This window comes from Ceratotherium simum, chromosome 1, assembly GCF_057802395.1.
Source record: "Ceratotherium simum simum isolate JZ-2026a chromosome 1, ASM5780239v1, whole genome shotgun sequence".
NCBI classification, from domain to species: domain Eukaryota; kingdom Metazoa; phylum Chordata; class Mammalia; order Perissodactyla; family Rhinocerotidae; genus Ceratotherium; species Ceratotherium simum.
The window spans coordinates 40,442,362-40,466,894 of NC_141900.1; the positions used below are offsets into that span (position 1 = coordinate 40,442,362).

Consider the following 24,533-nt stretch of genomic DNA (forward strand, 5'->3'; position numbering starts at 1 on the left):
TGTATATTGAAAGCTACTGAGACAGGCTTAACACAAACCTCCTGCCTTTAGAACATTACAATATGTTCTCCCCTTTTTAAGAGGGACATTTGAGCCAAGTTCTATGAAACATCACAAATTCAGACAACATGGAGAAAGAAGGCAAGTCCTTAAATCAGATATGGCTCACTAAAGGAGACCTTGATAACTAAATGAATTTTTTTGAAAAGTAAATAATCACACACTGCAAACTATCCTTTGTATAAATAGAAATTTTTATATATCAAGTCCTCTGATATAATATCTGCTGATTTGGAACATTGTTACTGAAATGAAAATATATTAACACCAAGAGTATGTGATACCCTGATCTAGTAATCAAACATCGAGGGCCTGATCACTTTAATGAAGAGTTAAGAATGTTTTGTTGTTTGGATATTATAGTTCATGGATGGACATTTATGAAATGCTTAAGGGACTTGGAAACTATTTATTCCCCAGCACCATTCATTTAGTTAGCAAGTACTATTTTTGCCTAGACAGTGTAAAGGAAAACCAGTTACCCATTATTAATCTGTAATAATTTCACAGCTAATTAGGTACTTCTTGTGCCCTAGGAATAATATCAAAATAAATGGGAGAGGAGACTCTTGAGCTTCTCAACCCCATATTATTTCAAAACCAAATTAAAAATATTTCCTTCAAAACTCTTATGGATTTTTTAATGTTCTCCATATCGCGGATGCTTATCCTGAGGGCCCCAGACTGTTGAATCTTGCATATCAGTGGAATGAATTCAACCCATTAATATATTACATTACTACTCTCAACCTCAAAACTCCTCTAAAGCAAGGAAAAATATGAATGAGAAAATAAATCATATATTGCTATTCTATATAGTTCCTATTGAAAACCTTTAATGAGTATAGGTGTGACTAGTTCGTATTAATAATGTGTGGGTGCCTAATTCTGGGACAGAGCTGCAAAATATGATGCCTTGCAAAGAATGAAAGTGTAGAAATAGGGCAAGGCTTTTCATTTTTACTTACAGAACACGATTTGCCACACGCTTAGGTCGATGGCAGGTTGTCCCATAGAACAACACTCTAAGCTTCTGTACAGAATGTTTTTAAAAAGACCAATGGATTTTTACTGCCTAGTTCACACGTACCAAGGTAAGGAAGATGATACTTTGGAAAACAGGCAATATCAGTTAAAACAAAGTTTGGTATAAATGCCAAGACCAATATTAGAATTTATATATACCCAAAGCCTGGTTACTTGGAGCCTGAATTCTGTTCTCTCTGGCTCTGAGCCTGAGGGGCCATGATCCATTTCACTAGTTCAGCTAGTTCAGTTACCACCTGTGTTCCAACAGTGAAGTCAGACCAAGAGGAAAGGAAGCTCGCTGAGCTGCTCAGATCCATATCCACTCAAGCCGCTCAGTTTATTATTCCACTAGGGAATGCTCTGCCTTGAAGGCTGATCCGATGAGGGTGGGATCGCAGGCAGCAGGTATGCCATGAACAACAAACCCATATTCTTAACATATGTTTAATTTGAGTAACTCTCCTCCCTTAAAATACCTCTTGATTTTAAATCCACATCCTGATTTGCCCACTCTTATTACCATTTTCTGCTGCCTGTTCTGAATTAATCCTTTGAGGTGGTCATTCTCCGGAAAGAAAAAAGGAAAATGAGAAGAGAGATGCAAAGTTGGGAATGTGAATGAAAAAGAATGGGAGAAAGCAGAGGGAAGGGGATCATTAAGCAGAGTCTGTTTTCATGAGCTAGGTTTTCTTTGAGCTGTGTAAGACAGGAGAGGTAGAGGAAGAAGAGAAATACAAGGAAAAGGCCCTCAAAGGTTATCCATTAATATCCCTGCTAAAGAATGGAAATCATTTTTTGCAATAGAGCTCAATTTACAACGATTATTTTGATTCTCCTTCCTACTTCATCTCAAAGAATTGATATAATCTAAAAAGTGGTTAAAATTATTAAAATCGTTTCCATAGTAGAAAATTAAATGATTTTACTAACTGTCAAAGTCAGTGTTTAAACTCAGATAATTTGAATTATATTTTATATAGTGATCATGTCACTGCGATGTCTAAACACTCTTTGTAAAGCAATAATCTCTGATTCTGATTTTTCATCAACAGAAAACTAACTAAAGGTTAGAAATATTAGCCACGAATTGCTGTTATTTGTAAAACCTATAGAGAAGGCTGGTTTTCTTGAGGAATTCTGAGTTAAAATACATTCTTCACCCTGGAACTTTAACCCTTAGGAGACTTTCTGCATTTTTCTTAGGTGTATTTTCAGCTCAGATGATCATGAAACTACTTCAAATACTTGATTTAGAATATATTTAAAAGTGAAATAGCAATATCTTATGCTATTAAATATATTATAAAATAGCAAAATATTACATTTCTTGATGTCATCAAATTTATTTTCCCTATTTCTATGTATTAATCCATCTGTCTACCAAATCCAGGTTTTCCTAGACCACACCAGACTGGTTAAATGAGGTCTTGTTAACAGCATAAATCATTTTTCTATAGTTCTCACCCATTTGCAATTTAGGATTTCTGGGCTCTTCAAATTCTCCCACTTTTTTTGTGGGAACTCTCAAAGGAGGTTGCAAGTGTGTTCGTGAATAAGGTTCCGTGGACCACGTGTGACACTCAAGGCAGCTTGCTGATACTCCAGTGCCCAAGCCCTACTGCCTTCCCCTATGCCCTGACCCCATCAGCCACCCCAGAGATGGCCCTCACTCACCTCCAGAGAGAGCTTCACAACCATGTGCTGGTTTCCATTGTTGCAACACCATTGTTGTTGATCATGCTCCAGAACCCTGAACAGCCCAGTGACTTCTAGAACTGAAGCCAATCAGGTCAGGGCATGTTCCATGAAGGAGACAGAATAATTATATCACCTAAGTGTGTATTCTTGGTATCAAGGAAGCCTAAATAAGGTAAGCTGGTACTCCACTGTCTGCAAAGTTCATAATACTTATGGTCTTTATATTTTACCAGTAGCACCCTAGTGCAAAGAGAGTTCTGGCAGACCTGTCCCACTAGTCTGCTATTCATGACGATCCAAATTCTGAACACTGCTTAGGCTCAAACCTGACTTCCTGTTGAATTTTATCTCAAGTTTGAAATGTGGTGATCTTTGCTTCAAGACTGAGGCAGACTGCATTTTATCCAGAACAGTTCAACAGACATTTATTGTGCCTAGCACCATGGTAGATGTCAAGGCCACAATGATGAATATGGTCTGTACCTTGCCTATGAGGAATTTATCCCTCTTCCCCTAGGTCAAAAGCAAGAATGAGGGATTTGCAGTAGATTGCAAGCTACGAAACCGAAATAATTAGTGCATATTTTACCCGGAACACCCCCCACTGTAGTATCGTCTGACTTAAGACTTAATGTGAAAGGCTGAAAGGGGAGTGGAGATAGGGATGGTTAGGTTAGTTTGTGGAAAAGGCCTTTGGAAGTCTGAGCTAGCTCACATGAGGTGGGAGGCGACCTCACATGAAGAATACCCACCTCCTACCTCAAGATCCTGCAAATGGTTTGGGGATGATTGGTGAACCACAGGTATTCCTAAGGCTGGTTCCTATTAGACAGGGAAAACTAGAAGCTTCGCTTTTCCTCATCCTTGCTGTGGAATGAAACCAATAAAGTCAGTTACTGTTTAGACAAGTGAGTGAGTGCTGTTCGTTTGGGAGAGAATGTTCCTGGGGAAGGACTGACCAATAGAGGCCACTGAAGGGCTTTTGGGGGTAGGGGGAGAGCACAGCTAGAGGATAGTTCAAGTAATGCAAGAATCAATGGCAACTCTGTTAACATCATTAAGTTAAATCTACCTAAATCAAAATCATAAGGAAAACCATACCTTTGCATATATATTTTTGTCATTCCACGAATAAAACATGTAGTTCAAAATCTGGCACAATGACTGTCTATATAAGACTGAATTCTGTAGAAGAAAAATACCTAAGAGAGGGTTGTATTGCCAGATGCTTGGCATCATGTAGTCAAAACATTTTGAATATGTTTTAAAATAGTCTTCCAGATGTGTAACAACTTGTAGCTAGCTATAGCCCTTGTCTACATTTTGGAAGGGGGGGTGAAAAACTGAGGAGTTTATTCAAATTATACAGGAAAATGAAACTCTTATTGCCTTCCTCATCTGATTGACTTGGAAAAAAGTAGTTTAATTTTTGATTTTTGTTTTTGTTTTTGTTTTTTTTGCCTTCCAACCAATTTCTTCAACTCTGCATTTGACCTGGCAAATACAGATACAGAGAGAACTTCCCACAGTACCTTGTATTTGCCATATGGAACACATTATTACCGCCAAGTTATGACATTTTCTGTCTCCAGAAGTAGTTATTTAGAAATTCAACTTTATTTTGTGTTTATTTGTCCTGCTTCTTGATATTAAATATTATTAATTCCATATATATCAATTCCTCAGTTTCTTTTCATTTTAAGGCTCATGTTCAAGAATATGGAATTAAATAAGGAAAAAAAAAGAAAATATAATAGAGATTTGTTTACCTTTGAACTAGATTTTCCCATAGAAATTCACATTCTTCAGTGAGAGTTACGTGCTGTGTTAAACCTACCTTAGGAGGTTCATATGTGCAAACAGTAGGTGCTAAATATTTAATGACCTAATAGAACTGCAGGAAAAATTGCTCAGGAGAATTTACACTTTGTGAGTCTTGTGCAGTTATTTCCTCTAGACCACAGAGAGATATTTTGTTTGTACTTAGGATAATCAGTAAGTAAATCTGTGGACTTTGTCATTGATATAATATGGTATCATTACCAGTTTTAAAAGAAGAGAATGCCTGGGGTATTGAATTCTGAAGTGTTGTGTGTCAGTCCAGTTCTCAATACTTATCTCTTCCTGTCAACATACTTCAGGACAGTGTTTAATTAATTTCCAATTACTTTTTGACACCAGTTATACATGATGCATTGATAGAACCGGCACTGGGCAAATATAATAAGTTGTCATCCCTTTCTGACTGCTACAGTTAGGTTAAAGATAAGAGAGAGTTTCTGTAGTTGTTTTGACCAAGAACTGGTAGAAGTTTGCCCAAGTGATGCAGACTAGCAGAGGTAAAATGTCAGTCGCTTCGAAACAATTGAAAAACTTCAAAATGAAAATACATATGGAATTTTCCATCACTAAAGTTCTTGTAGGTTATCTACCAAAATCATCCTGAAACTGTACCTGCATTGGTGGGAGGAGGGTTGTGTGGCAGCTACCCAATAAGGGTGGGTAGCTTATTGTCATGTATTGTTAATGCCATGAGGACAAATTTGAAAACGTTTTGACAGAAGGTGTATGGATCTTGACTGATGTGCTGGTCGGTAGCATCTCTAGTGGGAGAGTAGTTCGGTGATTCTGACTTAGATTTGAAGGATTCGTTTTGGAGGGAGAAGGTACATGACTCAGAGGTTGTTAACAGTGGCAGAGCTTGGGTTTTCACTGGTAGGATTCCAATATGCTGTGTGTATCTTTACTCCTGCCTAAGGATTACCACCCCCTCTTCTTTTTTGTTGGTTGATCTGTTTGAAATGATAATTGGAGAAAGGAGTTTAGTATGAGATGGGATGCAAGGGCAGTGGAAAGGAGTTTTAAATCTCTATTCTGGCCATATCTTTGTCTCTATGTGACAGTGAGCAATTCACTTAACTTGGTTAGGAAAATCTGTCACAACAGATTATGTTTTGTCTACCAGGTGAAAGAAAGTAGAATAGAACCAGAGTGCATTTTTTAAGGCCAAACAGGGTCAGATGAACATGAGCTTGAATAAGTGTGAAGGTTCTGTGTCTGGGAGGGATCAGAAGTGTACAGTATACATGTGACCATGACTTTGGCTAGTGATGGGCTATGGGAATTAGCTAACTTTATAAATAATTCAGGGGCTGGCCTGGTGGTGTAGTGGTTAAGTGTGGGCACTCCGCTTTGGCAGCCCGGGGTTCGCGGGTTCAGATTCCAGGCATGGACCTACAAGCCACTCATGAAGCCATGCTGCAGCAGTGTCCAATGTACAAGGTAGAGCAAGATCGGCACAGATGTTAGCTCAGAGACCATCTTCCTCAAGCAAAAAGAGGAAGATTGGCAACAGATGTTAGCTCAGGACCAATCTTCCTCACCAAAAAAATAAAGAAATAATTCAAAGTGTTTAATTGACTCTTTTCTCAGAATATTACAAGTTGATCAAATATTTATTGAACACTGTGGTAGGCAGAATAACAGCCACTAAAAAATTTACGTGTCCTAAGACCAGGAACCTGTGAATATGTTCCCTCACATGGCAAAAGGGACTTTGCAGATGTGATTAAGTTAAGGATCTTGTGATGTGATATGAGAAAGACTCAACCAGCCATTGCCATTTTGAAGATGAAAGGTGGCCACGAGCCAAGGAACAAGGCTGGTCTCTAGAAGCTGGAAAGAAGGCAAGGAAATTGATTCTCCCTTAGAGCCTCCAGAAAGGAATGCAGCCCTGCCTACCCATCAATATTAGTCCTTCTAACCTCCAGAACTGTAAGATAATAAATTTGTGTTGTTTTAAGCCACTGAGTGTGTGATAATTTATTACAGCAGCAAAAGGAAACAAATACAAATACCTACCAGTTCTCAGGAACTGTCTTAGGCACAAAGCACAACACAGAGAAAAGAGAAGCACATCTCCTGCCGGTGTGAAGCTTACAAGTCCAACATGCCCATCTCGTTTTGCCCATGAGGAAATTAAGCCTGATAGAATTACCATGATTTTCACACAGAAAATTAGTCTTGATTACCAGCCCATGGATCTTTACACAACAACATCTGTATCCTATGAATAGGAAAAAAAATATGCCATCCTGTCTCTCCCACACAAATTTTGTGTGTTATGCTAAAGGCCACTGTCCTCTGACCAGCACAAGAAACAGCTTCAGAATCCAATCGCTTTTATTTATGAAGGATCATCTGTAGAATAAGTGTCTTGCTTTTGCATTCTGAAGAGCTGGAGCTACCTAAAGCCATTAAATGAAAAGGAGGTGGCCTTTTCTCTAGGGCAGTGGTCCTTAACCTAAATAAAGAAACTATGTCCTAGAGAAGTTAAGTCACATGAACAAAGTCATACAGCTGTAGTGTGACTTTGTTCTAGCTATAGCTAGAACTTGAGTCTCCTGACCCGCTTTTCAGTTTGTGCCCATTTTCCCTACAGACACTAGGGTGCTTGGATACAGCTGCTTTTTCAGAATCTGAAATAGGAATTGAGTTCATTTCAGTAACCTACTTCCCGGCACTCGGAGTGGATTACGAAAGGAAATTGACGTGTAAAGAAACCTTTTGGAAACTAAAGGAGCCATGTTAGTTCTCTTGCTATATTATTTGGCTGGTCTCACTGTTGGTGTCATTTTCAAGTGTGGGACTTGATTTAATAGAGACAGCCAACGACTGTGGATCTAATCAAATGGAGTTCAAGGCACATAACTTTCAGTGTGGAGGAGCTATAAGAAACATTTTCAAGTTTTGGAGTGGTCTGACAGGAATAAGGAGAAAAGTATTCAGAGGGAGCTGGAAGATCGAGCTTAGGGATCTTGTTTTTCAGGTCTGTTGTAGTCACTTTGTGAAGTATTGCAGACAATTCATTATAATTTATCACACTGATATTCTCCGATTGGATGAAGCCCAAACACAACTGAGTTAGATGCATATTAAATTACCTCTTACTTAAAAGGAGGGTGGTCTCACGAGGGCAGGATGCAGTTCATTAGCAGGCTGAGAAGTTTTTCTTAACTCTTCATTATCTGGTTTCGTATTGTTCCTGGTTCCCCAGGAACACTGGACACCTTTCCTTTTTCAACTCTTGGAGAAGTACACTGGGCACTTTGTGAATCTCAGTAGCCGCCAATTTCAAAGATAAAATACTCATCATCACAATCTATAAATAAAACTCAGATTACTATGAACACTACTCCTATTCTTTACATAAAATCCCTTTTTTTTTTTTAGGGAAAAGGAGGAAAAATGTTGTTGTTGTGTATTTTTATTTAGATCTTCACAAAGCAAAATATTTCACTCCATTATGATAATTGATTGACATGCATATTAGGTGTACTCTAACATTTGCGTTTAGGAATTTATGATCACATTTCTTCCAGTTGACCAGCACTATCACCCATATCATTCAATGAAGGATATGGTTCAGATAGAATTCTATTGACAGATGGCCTTTAATATGCCTCCAGATTCTTTTTCCAGAACTAGGAACTTCAAACTCCATGTAAATGGCCTTTAATTTGTGCATTCTGTCTTATGAGATAGGTTTTTCCCCTGGGGGACAAAAAGGACAGAGAAAAATCCCTAAAGTGCTGTAAATTTAATCATTTGATCCCAAAGGAATTTTTATTCATACATTTTTATTTATCTCTGGGTTTGTTTGTTAATTTGTCTTTCTCTTAAAAACTAGCTCAGGTTGAACACTGGGGAATTTGATACCCATTTATCCGTTGGTCTTCTGAGTATACATAAATGTTATGTTAAGGGGGGATTTATCTCAGCTTAGAAATGAACCCCCAGGACAGATTTCTCTCCCTTTCCACACTCTAGTCACTTCAGTCTTTGGGTCTCTTGTTAAACATCAAAGAATCTTCAATGGAAAAAGCACTGGTGTAGAAATTGGGGGATGGATGAGACTTGGGATTGGGTGACAAACACAAAAATCAGTTTACCCTTGTCTCCTGCATCTATCTTGTAGCAAGCACTTAAACCCAGTTTTTTCTAGTCCTTTTCAGTACTTCAAAGTAGCAGTTTATCAATAGACCCACCAAGCTAGACACTGTCCTAAGAGGTCATCTGGTTCATCTCCGTGCCTTAGGCATAAGCATATCTAAGTAATTCCAGGAAGATAAAAAAAGACAAAGACTGCTTCTGCCTTTGTACCACATTGCTTCTTGGCTGTAGGATCTCACTTCCTATTTGCTTCCCCGAGATCTGTATTTACCACATGGTTTTAGTGTGAGGAAGGACCTATTCTTGCCGAATTCTTTTATTTTCTTGCTAAATTTAGAATAATCCAACTGATTCCATGCACTGTCACAGATGGCAAAACCACCACAGTAACTCAGAAAAACCACGTGAAGAGCCTATGCATAACGGAACACTTTAGGGTTTTTTTTTTGTAATGGTTCCCCTATAATTTCTGACCTAAGTGGCTTGGTAATGATCTAATGCAGGATATTCCATGATTCTTTGGGTGGATCCTCCAAACGTAGATTTATTTTATCAGCGGGGGGCTGTTGAGTGACATATGGAGACTGCATTTTCTTCCTTCTTTTTCAACCTCCTCAAGCACAAAACCAGAATCCTACAAATTTAGAAAGAAGTTGCCCACAAAGCAAGACACAGATCTATCATGCAATGATTTTTAGATATTCTTGCTAATACAGCACTTTTGAATCTGATCAGTCTATTTATTAATGTGTTTGCAACAAGGAATATCTGATAACTGAATTCTATTGGCTTCTATAGCTGAAAGTCGTTATTGCCTTTTTTACATGGCCAAGGAAGAATTCGTAGACTAAGAAGCTAGCTCTTTTTTTACATGGCTTACTCTGTCAAGGGGGGTGGGAGGAGGGGGGGAGGACCTATATTTCTGAAGGCTCTGTTTGCCCCATTTGCAAGGACTTAGTACTTTTTCAATTAAAAGTAAATTTAATTTGTGGCTACACTTCTTGTAAGATGGTTTGATGGTAAAAGTGGAGCAGTCCCAGCCCTGGATTTAGAGAAGTCGTGTGGCTGAATCCCTTAGCCTCACTTTCATGTGGTCGGGTGAGCCGTTCTCAGAAACCCCAAGCATTTTTGAAGATACTAAACTGGAGACATTCACAATTCTTCCCTCCCCTTTTGCTATTAATCCTTCATGTTTTAACAAGCTCTGAAGTTAATGCTGCCTACACTCTTTCCTGTCAAATTGGAACTCTTTCTTCTCTCTTGAATAAAGTAATCTGTTCTCTCTAGTTCATACATAAATGAAAGGGGTGGATGTCAACGCATGCCATAGGCAAATATCGACTTCCTTTTTTTTAATTAAGCAGGATTTAGACATTTGATTTGAAGAAGGCTGGTACTTTTTAACATATAAAACAATCCATATATTTATCTCTTCCTATTCTTTTTGTCTTTTTCATAAAGCAAAAGTTTGGTTCCGCCTGCACCATGTCCCTATTCCAGCCTAGTCATAGCATAGCAACCTCGCTTCTGTATTTTCTAATAAGGAAACAGTAAATGATTAGAAGTCTGTACTGAAAAAGCTTCTTTGACCTGAGCATGTTTCAGTAAGCATTATTGTCAGATATGATGGCGTATCCTCACCTTCCTTTAGCCATAGTAAAGTTTTGGAATAAGCAAATTTATAAAAATTAAATGTTGTGTGTGTATATATATTTATGTTATATAATATATATAAACACTCTATTGTGTTATAATACCCTTTTACCAACTGACCTCAAACTCTTGGATTTTTTTTTTTTTTTTTTTGGTCCAAATGTTTTGTAAGACCTAAAAATACCATTGTCTAGGTCTAATTATAAGAAAAAAAAATCAAACCCAAATTGAGGGACATTCTACAAAATACCTGACCAATACTCCTCAAAACAGTTAAGATTATCAAAAACAAGGGAAATCTGAGAAACTGTCACAGCCTAGGGAAGCCTAAGGAGACACGATGATTAAATGTAATGTGGTGTCCTGGATGGGATCCTGGAACAGGAAAAGGACATTGGGTAAAAACTAAGAACATCCAAATAAAGTATGGACTTGGGTAATCGTGTATCAATAATGGTTCATTAGTAGTGATAAATGTACTATACTAATATAACAATAGGGAAGATGTTAACAATAGGGAAAACAGGGTGTGAGGTATATGGAAACTGTACTATCTTCACAACTTTTCTGTACATCTAAAACTATTATTTAAAGTTTATTAAAAAATAATTTTTGTGCTGATTTCTCTACAGAACTCTCACTAGCTATGAGGATTGAAATAGGAATGAGAGCCACTTTTCCTTTTACAAGGTTCGTGAGGGAAACAAACTTTCCTTTTACAATCAAGGAAGTAGAAACTTCCTAGTTGCTCTGCAGTAGAGTACCCGGGTGGGTCATATCTGGTCTGACACCTGACACAAAGAAGGTTTCCAGTGCATTGGTGGTTGATGGTCTTATCAGTTACTTTCTAAGAATGGCTTTGCATTTTAAAGAACTTCTTATCAAGTTTCTCCACCTTGTAGTTGGGTAGTTTTTAGCTGGAACATTCAAAAAAAATTTTGTGTGTAAAGGGCTCATTTTCACCTTGAATTTTTGGTATGTGTCTTGCATTTAAGCTCTGTAGAGACTCTCCAGGTACAGGTGAGAATGAATGCACCTTAGATTTTCACTCATGGTTGTTTTTGAACTTTTTCCTAAACACAGGCCATTCTTTTCTTCAATTTCCAAAATGTGACCATTTTGCCCAAGATTCCATCTCCTAATGAAGCTCTTGTTTTTAAAAACTGTATGCTTATTATTTCATATTTTTTAAGTTCAGAAGAATGTTTCCCAGGTCCTGTGTCTGTGTCTCTAAGTAGGAAGTGTCTTGTTTGTTAAAGCGCTAGGGGCACTCTTCTCTTTTCACAGTAATTAATAACAATTCACATAATTATTTTGGGGGAAAAACACTCATTTGAGAAGAACTTGTTGTATTGAAAAAACATTTTCGGTTTGCTTGCATAGTGACAAGATGAAAACAAAGCATTTTCTCCCAAAGCAGTGACCCAATTGGTTTCCAGCTGCTAGCTATTCAGTAGACTCCCATGAAATAATTAATTGGTCTCAATCAGTTCTCAGCAGGAAATACCCACCTCATGGTAAATATCACCACAATTGGTATTAATTAGCTCTGTTGTCACCTGTCACAACCACAGGCCAGGAGCTGAGTCAGGTGATTGATCTCTACACCAGCAACAGAAGTCCAAATGGAGAGGGCCCGGAGACTCAATGTCAAGGCCACTGTAGCAGGCAGGGAGCCCAAAAGCCCTCTCTGCCACGTGGGGATGCATGAGGTTCGGTCTGTGATTACCAGTCCCACGGCGTGAAGTCAGAAGTGTGACGCTCAGGAGTCGGGATTGTGTATCTCAAAGAGAAAATGCACCTGGGTTCAATTGATGCAAGGTTTCTTGGTATGTTGGCTTCTAAGTCAGCTAGACCATAGTTCAAATCTGGGCTTTGCCACTTACTATTCACTTGATCTTAAGCCAGTGGATTTACTTGCCTGAGCCTGGGTTTCCTAATCTGAAAAAGTAGAGGCAAAATTCCCCACTAATAGGACTGATATAGTGATGTATATGACATGTTTGGCACTTAGTAGGTGCTCAAAAATTTTAGAATGCCCCCACAAGCGAATAACCATGTAAGCTTGTGTGACAGTGATAATGTTCATTAGCCCTCCTAATTAAACAAGAAAACTCTCCAGTGTTCAGTGCCAACAGGAAGAGTGATGCTGAAGGGAAGTTGGGACCTAAACTTTCACCCTCCTTTTCACTGATCGTTTTCTAAGAGCCTAATCATTTAGGAGGGAAGGGGAAGCAAGGAGAGATGTAAAAACTGGCAAATAAAATTGAAGAAAATTAAGCAATGGGATTCTAACAGAGGAATATTTATTGTATCATATGTGTCTCAGTTGAGCAAACTGTGAAAATGGCACATGACCCAATGATGGAAACATCCCAGACATGGCCTACATTGATGCAAAAGGAAATTCATCCCACAATGACATTGGGCCATACTCTGCTAATTCATTGTTTTTGAACTGGGTTCTCCAAATTTCCTAATGATACAAAGCACCTGGATGCTTATTAAATATACAGACCAACAGGCCTCTTTGAAATTCTGACTCAGTAGATCCAGGCTGGGACCCAGGAATCTGTGTTTTTAATAAACTCTCTAAGTTCTTCTTATGTTCATATAAGTTTGAGAACCATTGATTTAAAACAGTAATTTTCACTTGCCTGCACATGGGAATTTCCTGTGGAATTTTTAAAAATACTGATGGCTGGGTCCTACCCCCAGAAATTCTGATTTAATTGGTATGGCATGTGGCTTTAGCATCGGGGAATTTTTTAAAGCTCGTCCGTTGATGCTAAGGTACAGGCAAATTTGGAGTAACACTGATTTAGAAGATACCCTGAGGGGTCCACCCACCTGTAAATGATGAATAAGTAATAATCAGATGTAAAGTCATATCACAGATGAGTAGTTTCCAGCTCTGATTCAAGGATGTGGCATGAACCTAACCTTGGCTTTCACTGCAGAGTTATCTCTGGTGCTAACATGGCACTGTGTCCTCTTCCTCCTCTTCCGCACTATCCCAAGTCAGTAAAAGTCAAGACTTGGAATGGCCATCGACAACAGGAGCTGTAACCAGGCGTGAGGGTCTGTGAAACCAGAGAGAATCAATGTCCCAGACAGAGGGGAGGGTTGTCAAAATAAGGACTCCGAAGAGTTAAACCATGTAACAGAAGGTGCAGTAACACTTGTAGCAGATAGTTTCTCAACCTAGATCATCAAGGCAGGACCAAGCATTACTATCAGAATTGTTTAGGAAAGATTTGTTGAGCAAAATGAGGAATCCTCTGGATCTTCGTTTTCTCTGGAAATGTTTCTTCAAATCATGAAGCAGTCATTTCTGACTCCCTATGGGGGCACATTGTTTGTCAGTCTTTAAACTGTATTACTTAATTCAAATCTTCCAACAGCCCCAGGGAAGAGAGGCAAAGAAAATGTCCTTTGTAGGCAGGGCAAGAACTATCATGCCCCTGTTATGAAATGAAAATTCAGACTTAGATGCCTTACTACAATTAGGATGGCTACTATAAAAAAACAAATTTAAAAAAAGTAGAAAATACAGAAAATAAAAAGTGTCAACAAAGATGTGGAGAAATTGAAACCTTTGTGCATTGCTGGTAGGAATGTAAAATGGTGCAGCCACTAGGAAAACAGTATGATAGTTCCTCAAAAAATTAAAAATAGAATATAACCCAGCAATTCCACTTATGGGTATATACCCAAAAGAATTGAAAGCAGGGTCTTGAAGAGATATTTGTACACCTATATTCATAGTAACATAATTCACAATAGCCAAAAGGTAGAAGCAACCCACGTGTCCACTGACAGATGAATGGATAAATAAAATTTAGTATATACATACAATGGAATATTATTCAGCCTTAAAAAGGAAGGAAATTCTGATACATGCTACAACATGGATGTAGTAACACTTGTTGTACTACATGGATATTGTAGCACCTTTAGGACATTATGCTAAGTGAAATAAACCAGTCACAAAAGGACAAATACTATATGATTCCATTTATATGAGATTCCTAGAGTAGTCAAATTCATAGAGACAGAAGTAGCATGGTGGTGCCAAGGGCTGACAAGAGCATGGGAAGGGGGAATTAGTGTTTAATGGATATGGAATTTCAGTTGAAGAAGGTGAAAATGTTCTAGAGATGGATGATGGTGATGGTTGCACAATAATGTGAATGTACTTAATGCGACTAAACTATACACTTAAAAAGGGTTAAGATAGTAAATTTTATGTTATGTGTATTTCACTACAAATTTCAAAATAAATAATTTGAAAATATGCAAAAAATTTAAGGCTTAGAGAATTCACACAGCTAGTAGGTGTCAGAGCCGGAAGTCAGCTCTAGGGACTCCATGTGTGTCAACCCTCCCTTTCCACCTCAGTGCCTCTTGGGAATAGAAACTGAAGGAGATGTTCTGGGTGAAGTAAAGAGGATCGAATAATTGTCTGAGGAAAGAGCAATCAAAATAGTCTAGACAGTTGTCCTGAAGATAATAAATAATGTTGGTAAGCTCCATGATGTTAGAACTATGTCTGCATACTGTTTTAAAAAATTGAGATATAATTCACATAGCATAAAATTCACCCTTTTAAAGTGTACAGTTGAGTATTTTTTAGTATACTCACAAAGTTGTGCAACCATCACCACTATCTAATTCCAGAACATTTTTGTCACCCCCAAAATAATCCCCATACCCATTAGTGGTCATTTCCCATTCGTCCGCTGACCCCCATCCCTCAACAATCGCTAATCTACTTTCTGCCTCTATGGATTTGCTTATTCTGGACATTTCATATAAATGGAATTATACAATATGTGGCCTTTTGTGACTTGTTTCACTTAGTATAATGTTTTCAAGATTCATCCATGTTATAGCGGGTATCAGTAATGCATTCTTTTTTATTGACGAATAATATTCAATTGTATGGATTTATCACATTTTGCTTATCTATTCCTCAGTTGATTGTGATGTTTTCTTTGTATTGTTTCTACTTTTTGGCTATTATGAATAATGCTTTTATGAACATTCATGTACAAGTTTTGTATAGTCATATGTTTTCAGTTATCTTGGGTATATACCTAGGAGTGGAATCACTGGGTCATATGTTAACTCTATGTTTAATTTTTTTCAGGAACTGCCAGACTGTTTTCCAGAGTGGCTGCCTCATTTTACATTCTTACCAGCATTGTATGAGTCTTCTGATTTCTCCATAGCCTCACCAACACTTGTTATTTTCAATTTTTTTGGTTTTGTGCTCCAGCTTTCTTGAGGTATAACTGACATGTAAACATTTTTAAATTACAGCCATCCTGGTGGGTGTGAAGTGGCATTTCATTGTGGTTTGCATACTAACCTTTGTATTCTCAGCACACGGCCCGGGTCTAGGCACATGACAGGGTCTCAATACTGCAAGGCGTGAAAACTCCAAGGGATTCTAAGAAAGCTCATCAAAATGATTGGTTTCTTGGGCCGGCCCCGTGGCTTAGCGGTTAAGTGCTTGGGCTCTGCTACTGGCGGCCCGGGTTCGGATCCCGGGTGCGCACAGACGCACCGCTTCTCCGGCCATGCTGAGGCCGCATCCCACATACAGCAACTAGAAGGATGTGCAACTATGACATACAACTATCTACTGGGGCTTTGGGGGAAAAAAAAAAAGGAGGAGGATTGGCAATAGATGTTAGCTCAGAGCCGGTCTTCCTCAGCAAAAAGAGGAGGATTAGCATGGATGTTAGCTCAGGGCTGATCTTCCTCACACACACAAAAAAAAGATTGGTTTCTAATCGCTGGGAAATCAAATGTTAGAATCAGCTGCTTTTCATTTTTTAATACAAACTGAGTCAAGAAGTAGCAAGCAAGCTAATTCAGTCTTTGGTCCTGGGCACCCCATTGCTAATGGGGTGATACCTCTCAGTAGATGGTCACTCTGTGAGAGTTGAGTGTGCACTCTGGGATGGAGACTTAGGCAAAGGAAAAGAGAGGTCTGAAGGAAAAAAGACTCTTTCCTTCATCTTAATTAAAGTTAAGTACCCGACTCATGACTCACATCTTGGCTTTACCACCTTCACACCTTCCACATTGTCAGATGCCTGGTGCTACAAGATGGCCCATAAGAGGGGTTTTTGACAGCAGTGTTCTCCAATTACATATGTTTCCCTTAACAAAAATAAATATCTTTGCGGGTTTCTTAGGTACTTGCAGAGATACATCCTAGCTTACTAGTAGCCAGGAGCGTCTGATCTCTTCCTCACAGCCCTCTGGCAGTTAAGCATTTGCTTTTAGGCAAATAAAATGTCAGCCACCATTAAACAGCATATGGCAACAATATGGCCATTCCCTCTCTGGGGACCAACCATTCCCCAACAGAGATGGTACTTGAAATAGGAGATGCTTTTGAACGCAGGACCCCTATCCCTCCCACCCAGGCATGGTGGCTGGGGAGCAAGCAGAGTGCCACACACAGAAGGACATGGGCAGCCAGATCAGATGTGAACACGGGGGCGAGCTGCCCAGCCAGCAATGACCAAAGGCTGTTTGCCCTGGGCATCTGGGTCTGTGGTTAAGGGGAAGTACCATCCCTAAGCTGGCCTGGATTAGCTCTATAAAATAGAAAACAGCCCCCACAGCCACTTAAAGAGGGGTTGGAGCCAACTGGAATTGAATGCTGTGGTGTGCAGCGAGCGTTGGGAGACATTGAAAGCGAAGTCTCCACCCCTCTCATCTCTGTGGAATTCCCTCGCTGGATGGGGTAAAATAAACTGCCTTGTCTGGAAATGGATGATGAGGGCGTGGAACCCTGTTTAGAAGGTCAGCTCGTGTGCAGGTGGACATGTGGCAATATGGATAAGGAGGAGGGCTACCTTTGCAGGGATGGCCGGTAACCAAGCTGTCTACTCAAGATTAAAAAATAGACCAAGTTTCCTCAGGAGCCTCTGGGCTACTGCGACTGCAGAGGACACCAGAAATTGTCAATAGAGGTGGGCTGATCCGCAAATATAGTCTCAAAACCTTGCTTGTCCTGATTTGGGGTAACATAAGTACACAAACAATCAAAATGTGATTCTAGTCCTGTTGGAAGCAGTGGTTCCTCACATCATACCGTCTCTGTGTTACTTGTGTTGGAAGATAGTCAGGTTCACCCATTTTACGTCAAGCTTTTAACATATGAGCCTATCCTATTTCTAGGCCCCTAATTTGGCCAACGTGGCCGCATCAATGAAATCACTAGCCTTGGAAAAACAGAGTTCAACTGTAGTGCCCAGAAAGCTCGTTCTGATTAGACAATTAACATTGTCCGAAAATTCTCGTCTCCTTTATCATTATTTTTCCACTCGTGTAAACTACTTGATTTGAATGTTTAAAGGCCATACATTATTTCTCAAAATAGTTCCAATGCTCTATTTTAAAGAATAAAATAGGTAAAAAGTTAAAACTGCCAAAATATCTATACAGATATGTATTCTTATAGAGCCAAGAATTACAAGGTAGGGAAGCTTCTTGTTTCCAATTAATTTTGTTTGTTTAAATTGTATTAATCATATAATTTGATAAAGTTTTATTATGATACTGAATAACTGAATTAATACAAAATTTTAAATGTCTATGAAATTGATGAAATTTTTAAAAATAACATTAATATTATTAATAATGTTTTTCATAGAATGTGTGTTCAGAAAATTTACTGTTCAAAATGAAAACAAAAAAACCACATATTTTAGTAGTGTGAATCGATTTTTCTGGAATGCTTTTTTACTCTTTACCAAATAGATGTAACTGACAAGATGATCTCATCCTTTGCTCTTTATGCTGACAGTCAATAAATTCCATGACAATTGGCAACAACAGCCAGATCAGTAGCTGTATGAACAACAAGAGTTTGCAGGGGGTCTTCCAAGACACTTTACTCCTAGGCGATTGATGCAGACTCTCCAAATTAGAAGAGGAGCTTTCTCTGTCAGAGCTGTAGTTAGGGGACTGTTCTCATATGTCTAAAGGAACCAAAACATGTGGATGAAAAATTAAAAATTCAGTCGGTCATCCAAATGTTTGCCACCGTTTCATCCAACATCAGGGTATTTAAAAACATCTCAAGAAATGACTAAATTCTCAACTTTACATCTAGATAATTGAGATCATACTGCCTTAGTGTTTCCATATGAATGCTAATATGTCAAATGTGGCATACCCTGGAGATCTGTTTTGAGCCTTTATATATATTCTATAATACAATATGTGTTATAATTGAGCTTAAAAAAATGAAATTGACAAATCACATGACTACTCCTCTATTTTTAATCTTCTAAATATAAAATAAAAACAAATATGTCTACTCTTTTTTCTCAAGGAGATATTGTCAAGATTGATTCACAGTAAAACAAAGTAGACTCTGGTGGCAGAATGCTGGTGCTCCAAAGCAGTGTTACTCTCTTTTAGCGTTGACTTTTTATTAAGTGTAAATAGAATTCTGAATTCGAGATGGGGGGCTTTTAGGACATTTAAAATTTTTTGAAATGATTAGTTAGTGGATACTATGTGTTTGATGAGTGAATGAATGAAGAGTGAACGAATGAATGAAAAAGTAGGAATTAGATAGAGTTCTCACCTTGTGGGTTGGAGTCTAGTTGATTGCCAACTATGTGTTTCAGTTTCGTAGAAATGCCTCCACTGTTTATTTTTCTCTAGTTTAGTCTCTCAACAAACTGAGGACGGTTTGGAGTGGTATTTGCTGGGATTTAACTGAAACACGGAAGCAATCAAGTGGTTGAATTCTCGATTTTTCTAATTTAATGACATTCCTTTATCCGTATTGATTGGAGCTTTAGTAAATTCAATTGTGGATACCACCTGGATAACTTTAAGTCTTTCTGAAGCTTTAAACAATATTTCCAACATAGCTCAAGCAACATAAGAATTTCATCAATTGAAAACTAAGAATCATTTCTGTGGGATGTGTAAAACAAGAAGCTGACCAGCACTGTTTTCTTTTTCTTTAATTCGGTATCATTATTGAGAGTTATTCTTGAACTTTATGAAAACCAGATTGGGGCACAAGCACGTTCTCCATCGAATCATGTTCAAGGAATTGAAACTGAAAATCCTTCAAACTAGGAAAACATGGCATTGAAAAATAGTCCACATTCTTTATTCTACCTCAGAGTATCTGAGATGGTTTCTGACGAGGAAGCCGTAGCTGACAGTAGACCTGATTTTTTTAGAAGTGGATGTTTGGCTTCCCAGTCAGAAAGAGGTCATAATTTTTTTTTCAATCACTTCTTTGCTGACTTATCAGTTACACTTTTCACTTTGATCCTTTCACTTTTTTGCTCAGAAAGCTGTGATTTCTTGCTGTTGCCCACAGAAAAAAATCCAAACAGTGCCTGACATTCACAGCCCCCTCTTGTCTGGCCCAGGCGACTTTGTCAGCCATGTTTTCTACTACCTGCCTCTTCCGTGCAAGCTCCTTCCCAGCCAAACCCGGCTGTAGGCTGCTCACCAGCCTCTGTTTTGCTGTCTCTAGTCCTTTCTTCTCATTATCCTGTCTCTCAGGAATGCCTGTGTTTTTTCCTCTCCACTTGCTGAATGTTCCACATATACTGCAAGGGGTGATACATTGCCTTTCATGAGATCTTTCTAACCACCCTTTCTTCTCTCTCTTTTCTCCCCTCTCCTAGTTAAAACAAATCTTCCCCACCACCTCCGTCACGCACACAAAGACATATACACACACACACGCCCATACACATGCTCTTAGTATTTAGTCATGGTATGTATCACATTCAAGGCTGCTACTTGTGTGTGCAAGTTGTGCCCTGCACAAGGATGTCAAACCCAGGGGACAAGTAGGGAGGAAAATCCATCTTACTCTCCACTTGCCAAGGCATGCACCTGCCCACATGAGTGTGTCTGTGCAGAGAGGCTGCTTTTTCTATTTCATGCAAAGACACTGCATGGACTAGCAGCCACTCTGTTCATCTGTGTGCGTGCTAAAAGTTTCCTTTGCCAGGGCACAAGTTTGTTGAGGGCCATGACTACCTTTGTATTCCCACGGTGCCTGGTACAATGCCTTTCTTACACATAAGATCATTCATTGAATTTAATTGAAGGATGAAATATATTTATTAAAAACAATTACTTCCGCACATAAATGCAGACATGGAAAGCACTGCAAGAATCAAAATGGACTTCTTAGCAGATGTGGAACAGCCGACTTGTCTGATTTTAAGTATATCGTGGTTCTGTGTCAGCTAAGTAATTTCCTATAAAATGTAGGGCCCAGTAGTCTTTTGTGGAATTTCAGAAACCACATTCGTGATGCTATGACAGGCCATGACAGAGTTGGACTGGAATCCATTTCTGACTGTTAGTTAAAATAGGCAAAGAATAACATTGAGAATCGTCTGAAGTGGGCAAGCTAAAGGTCAGGAGAATGCCCACGGGAGGCGAGGGAATTGGAGGAGGAACCAGTTGGATTAGTCTGAGGTCGGTACACTTCCTAGAAGTCTACATGAAGCCAAAAACAGAAAACAAAAAAGCACCCCATCTGAAGTCCTCAAAGCCTTACCAACACTGTACATAGTATAACTTGATGTGGCCATGCCTTCAAAGTAGAGAATTGCTTTGTAAAGACTTCAGTAGAGAATTAATATTAGCTCTGATACAATTTTATCGGTGTATGGGAAATGTCCGTAAACCAAGCTTTACAGACCACAAAACAATGATGTACATAAGATAGGTTTTATGCCTATTTGATGACATGGCCAGGACATAAAATTTCAAGTTTCAAGGGGTAACCATTGGCCAACCTCTCAAGGGAAAGTCCTGTGTCTGTGTCCAAAATTTCCTACTAGCTGTGCACTTAACAATCGCTTTATGTTTTCCAGGATGTGTTGAGTTTACATTTCTCTTTCTCTTCAGGAAGAATCAAGTCTTCTCCAACCATTTCACAGTGCACTTTTCTCCCCTTTTCCTTCACAGTCCTCTGTGATGTCAGTCTGCTTCGCTCGTTTCCATCCCAACTTGGTGGTTGGTGGGACTTACTCGGGCCAGATCGTCCTGTGGGATAATCGCAGTCACCGAAGGACGCCAGTGCAGCGGACACCCTTGTCAGCTGCTGCACACACAGTAAGTCAAACCTTTGACTTTTATATACCTGTCAGCCATCCAAGCCCTGAAAGAGGGAATAACTGGCAAAAATATGGATATTATCAGTAACTCCAAGTTAGAAGTATCTAATTTATAGTGATTATCATCACTGACCAGAATAAAGTTGAGTAAAAAGTAGATGAAGGAAGCACTGGGTTTAGAGAAATCTCTTAATAATCTACAGGTTTTAGCACATAGAAAGGATCTTTTTGAATGTCCCAAAGGCCACGAGTGAGGATAGATTAAAATTAATAAATGACATAGGGAGAAACTTTGGAAGAGGCATCTATGAAATTGTTTTCCTAAAGCAATCCTCCACATTTACGTTAAAAGGTGGAAACTCATATTTTCAAATAGACCACAAAGAGTAAGCATTTTATGTCTAGGGATGGTATATGGGACTTTTGCCAACAGGCTTTTTCCATTTGTGATTTGAGGGAGTGCTATGACTTTAAATTCTGGAATGCATGGTGTAAGTCTCAACGGTAAAGTCTACAGTGACAATATAATCCCTAGGGTTAAAAGTCAACATCTCAAAACCATTACCCATAATTTAGCAGAAGAGGTTCAGTATAGTGTTCATAAGACAACTACTCTGTCATTTCCTTTAAGAGAATGACAGGTGTGTTTAGCAATTGTTAGGAGGAATGAGAAGACAGGCATGTCTCCATCAATCCTTGCTACCTTGACATTCAGGGTAACTGATGTTCTTTCTCTGAAATGCCCAAATTATGCCCAAAGATACAGCTCTACTATTGTTTCAATTTCCTTAATGTGGTTGCCTCATTTGTTTCATCTGGTGACCTCAAAACCATTCTAGCTTTAAAAAAGACCATGAAGAGGAAAATTCTCCCACTCTCATAAGATTGACAATGGGAAATGACAAATACCAAGTCAGCCTTAATTCTGATTGACTTGGGCCTAAGACACATGCAGGTGAAACCAGTTCTTGGGAATCTTGGAAAATTGCTCTTGCCTACCCCATTTCTCCAAACTAATAACAGAAAATTGTGACCCAGGAGAAGACGGGTTTGATGCAGGTGTGTGCTCAAGTAGCATGAAACCACTTCTTGGCTCTATGTGGATATCTGGTGTGTTTGTGAGCATATCTTCCAAAACGTCAAAACATTATTAATCCAAATGTTAGAACATTTAGCACTAAGCTTTTGGGGAGAATCCAAATCCAGCAGCTCTTCCAAAGAGCTCATATTTCTTTTTCAAGTAACTTAGGATGGGATCATTACAATGAAAATACTAATATTATCAAACGGAGTGACGTCATTTCTGTAAGAAAATAAAACAAAAACAATTTTTTTTCTCTTTTGCTGTGATCTGATGAATCCATACCTAAAAGTGCGCAGTTAATTTTGTGACTGTCTTTCAAATTCCACTAATGCCCGGCTGATTGGTACCAAGATCAAAAAGGAAAAAGAGGCCCACCACAGATTACTAACTAATTTCCTTTCACACCCACCACACATATGCATTTGGGACAACAGGAAGTCCTAATTAAAACAAAGTCCTTCTGCCACACAGTAAGTTTATTCCTAAAATAAATAAAAACAATCTGGCATCTATACTGGAAAAATGAGCTGTACCGTTGCTTTTTTCTTTCCATTAAGTAGAGTTGTGTATGTTTGTGTGAGTGTATGAGTAGACATGCCCACGTGTCTGCTTCTGTTCTGGTTTCTTTACATCTCTCCCTTTTCTTTTAAACTGAGTTTTATTACTCATGAAAGCACAGGCCAGTAGTACTGATTAAAGCCAGGGAGGGGCTACCACACACATTCCTTCTCTAGGCATTTGGCTCTACACATTTTTCTAGAAGCCTTCTTTCCCTACTACATACACACTTAGGGTCTCAGTCCGTTAGGACTTTGATGATTTGTGTTGATGCTTGGTGGTTAACAAAGAAACCCCTCCATTTGGACTCTTGCTAAGAAACGCCGGGTGGATTTCAGGTTCATAACAATGTTTGGACCTTGCTTTCCTGTTCTTCAGTTTTACTGTGTCTGCTATTTTTAGGTGAGAATTTGTTTCGCCCATTCTTCCACTTGATTTCCACACAGACCTTCACATGTTTTCTGGCTCCAGGCTTGAGTTTGTGCACTGCTGCAGGCTCTACATACACCAGAGACTTGAGCAAGAGCATTGTCCACAGGGCCACAACCAGTCAGTCCTATTGATATTTGAAGACCTGATCAGGATAACATTTAGTTCCAGATCTCTGCTGTGCTTGCCACTGTCCAGATCCACTGAAATTGATTCATTTGAAAGTTTCTGTAGGAACATGGTGTAAAGAAGACATAGGGACCTAGTTGATTGTCCATGTGCGTGAATAAAAGAAGTGATGCAATTGCCAAAAAAGCAGATATATTCTTAGGATGCATTAATACAAGCATATTTTTTTTAATCACATGAGAAGTGACAATTCAATGCTCCCTGGATTTCTGTATTCTGCTGGTCAGAATAAGATAGACAGTTGTGTTTCATTCTCAGAACTTCAGTGTAAGAGGAGCTCAGGCAAAATACAGCATATGCAAAAGAGGGTGACCAGAATGGGGAAGATATTGAAAACCAGGTACTCAAGGAACAGTCGGAAGAATTGGTGATGATTATTCCAAGTAAGACAAGACGGGGGTGGTGCTAATATAACAACAATCTATAAATATGCAAAAAGCTGTATTGTTTTGACTTGATTTGTATGATCCCAAAGGGCACTTCACTAAATGTATCTCCTTGAGCCTTCTTTATCCCCATTGGTAGAAGGAAGAACTCCCCCAAATTAGTGCTAAACCTGGCTACCCTTAGGAAAGGTGTTTAAGCAGAGTTGGGACCACCTCTTGGTAGAGGCAGATGAGTAGCTGCACTGGATGATTATTACAGTTCCTTCTGACCAGGAGTTTATATGATAATAATAGTTTGGGAACCATCCCTTATATAATATCAACTTTCCAGTATTAAAGATTGTTTCATTGTCG

At 38.9% G+C, this 24,533-nt stretch overlaps 1 protein-coding gene across 1 annotated transcript in view; it reads left to right on the top strand.

Annotated features, from left to right (window-relative positions):
- The window catches only part of DYNC1I1 (dynein cytoplasmic 1 intermediate chain 1), a 262,229-nt gene that overhangs the window by 172,934 nt on the left and 64,762 nt on the right, over positions 1-24,533 (top strand). Inside the window, exon 9 of the mRNA XM_004431372.3 lies at positions 21,385-21,531. Within this exon, the coding sequence (XP_004431429.1) occupies positions 21,385-21,531 (147 nt within the window). The remainder of the gene's footprint in view (positions 1-21,384; positions 21,532-24,533) is intronic.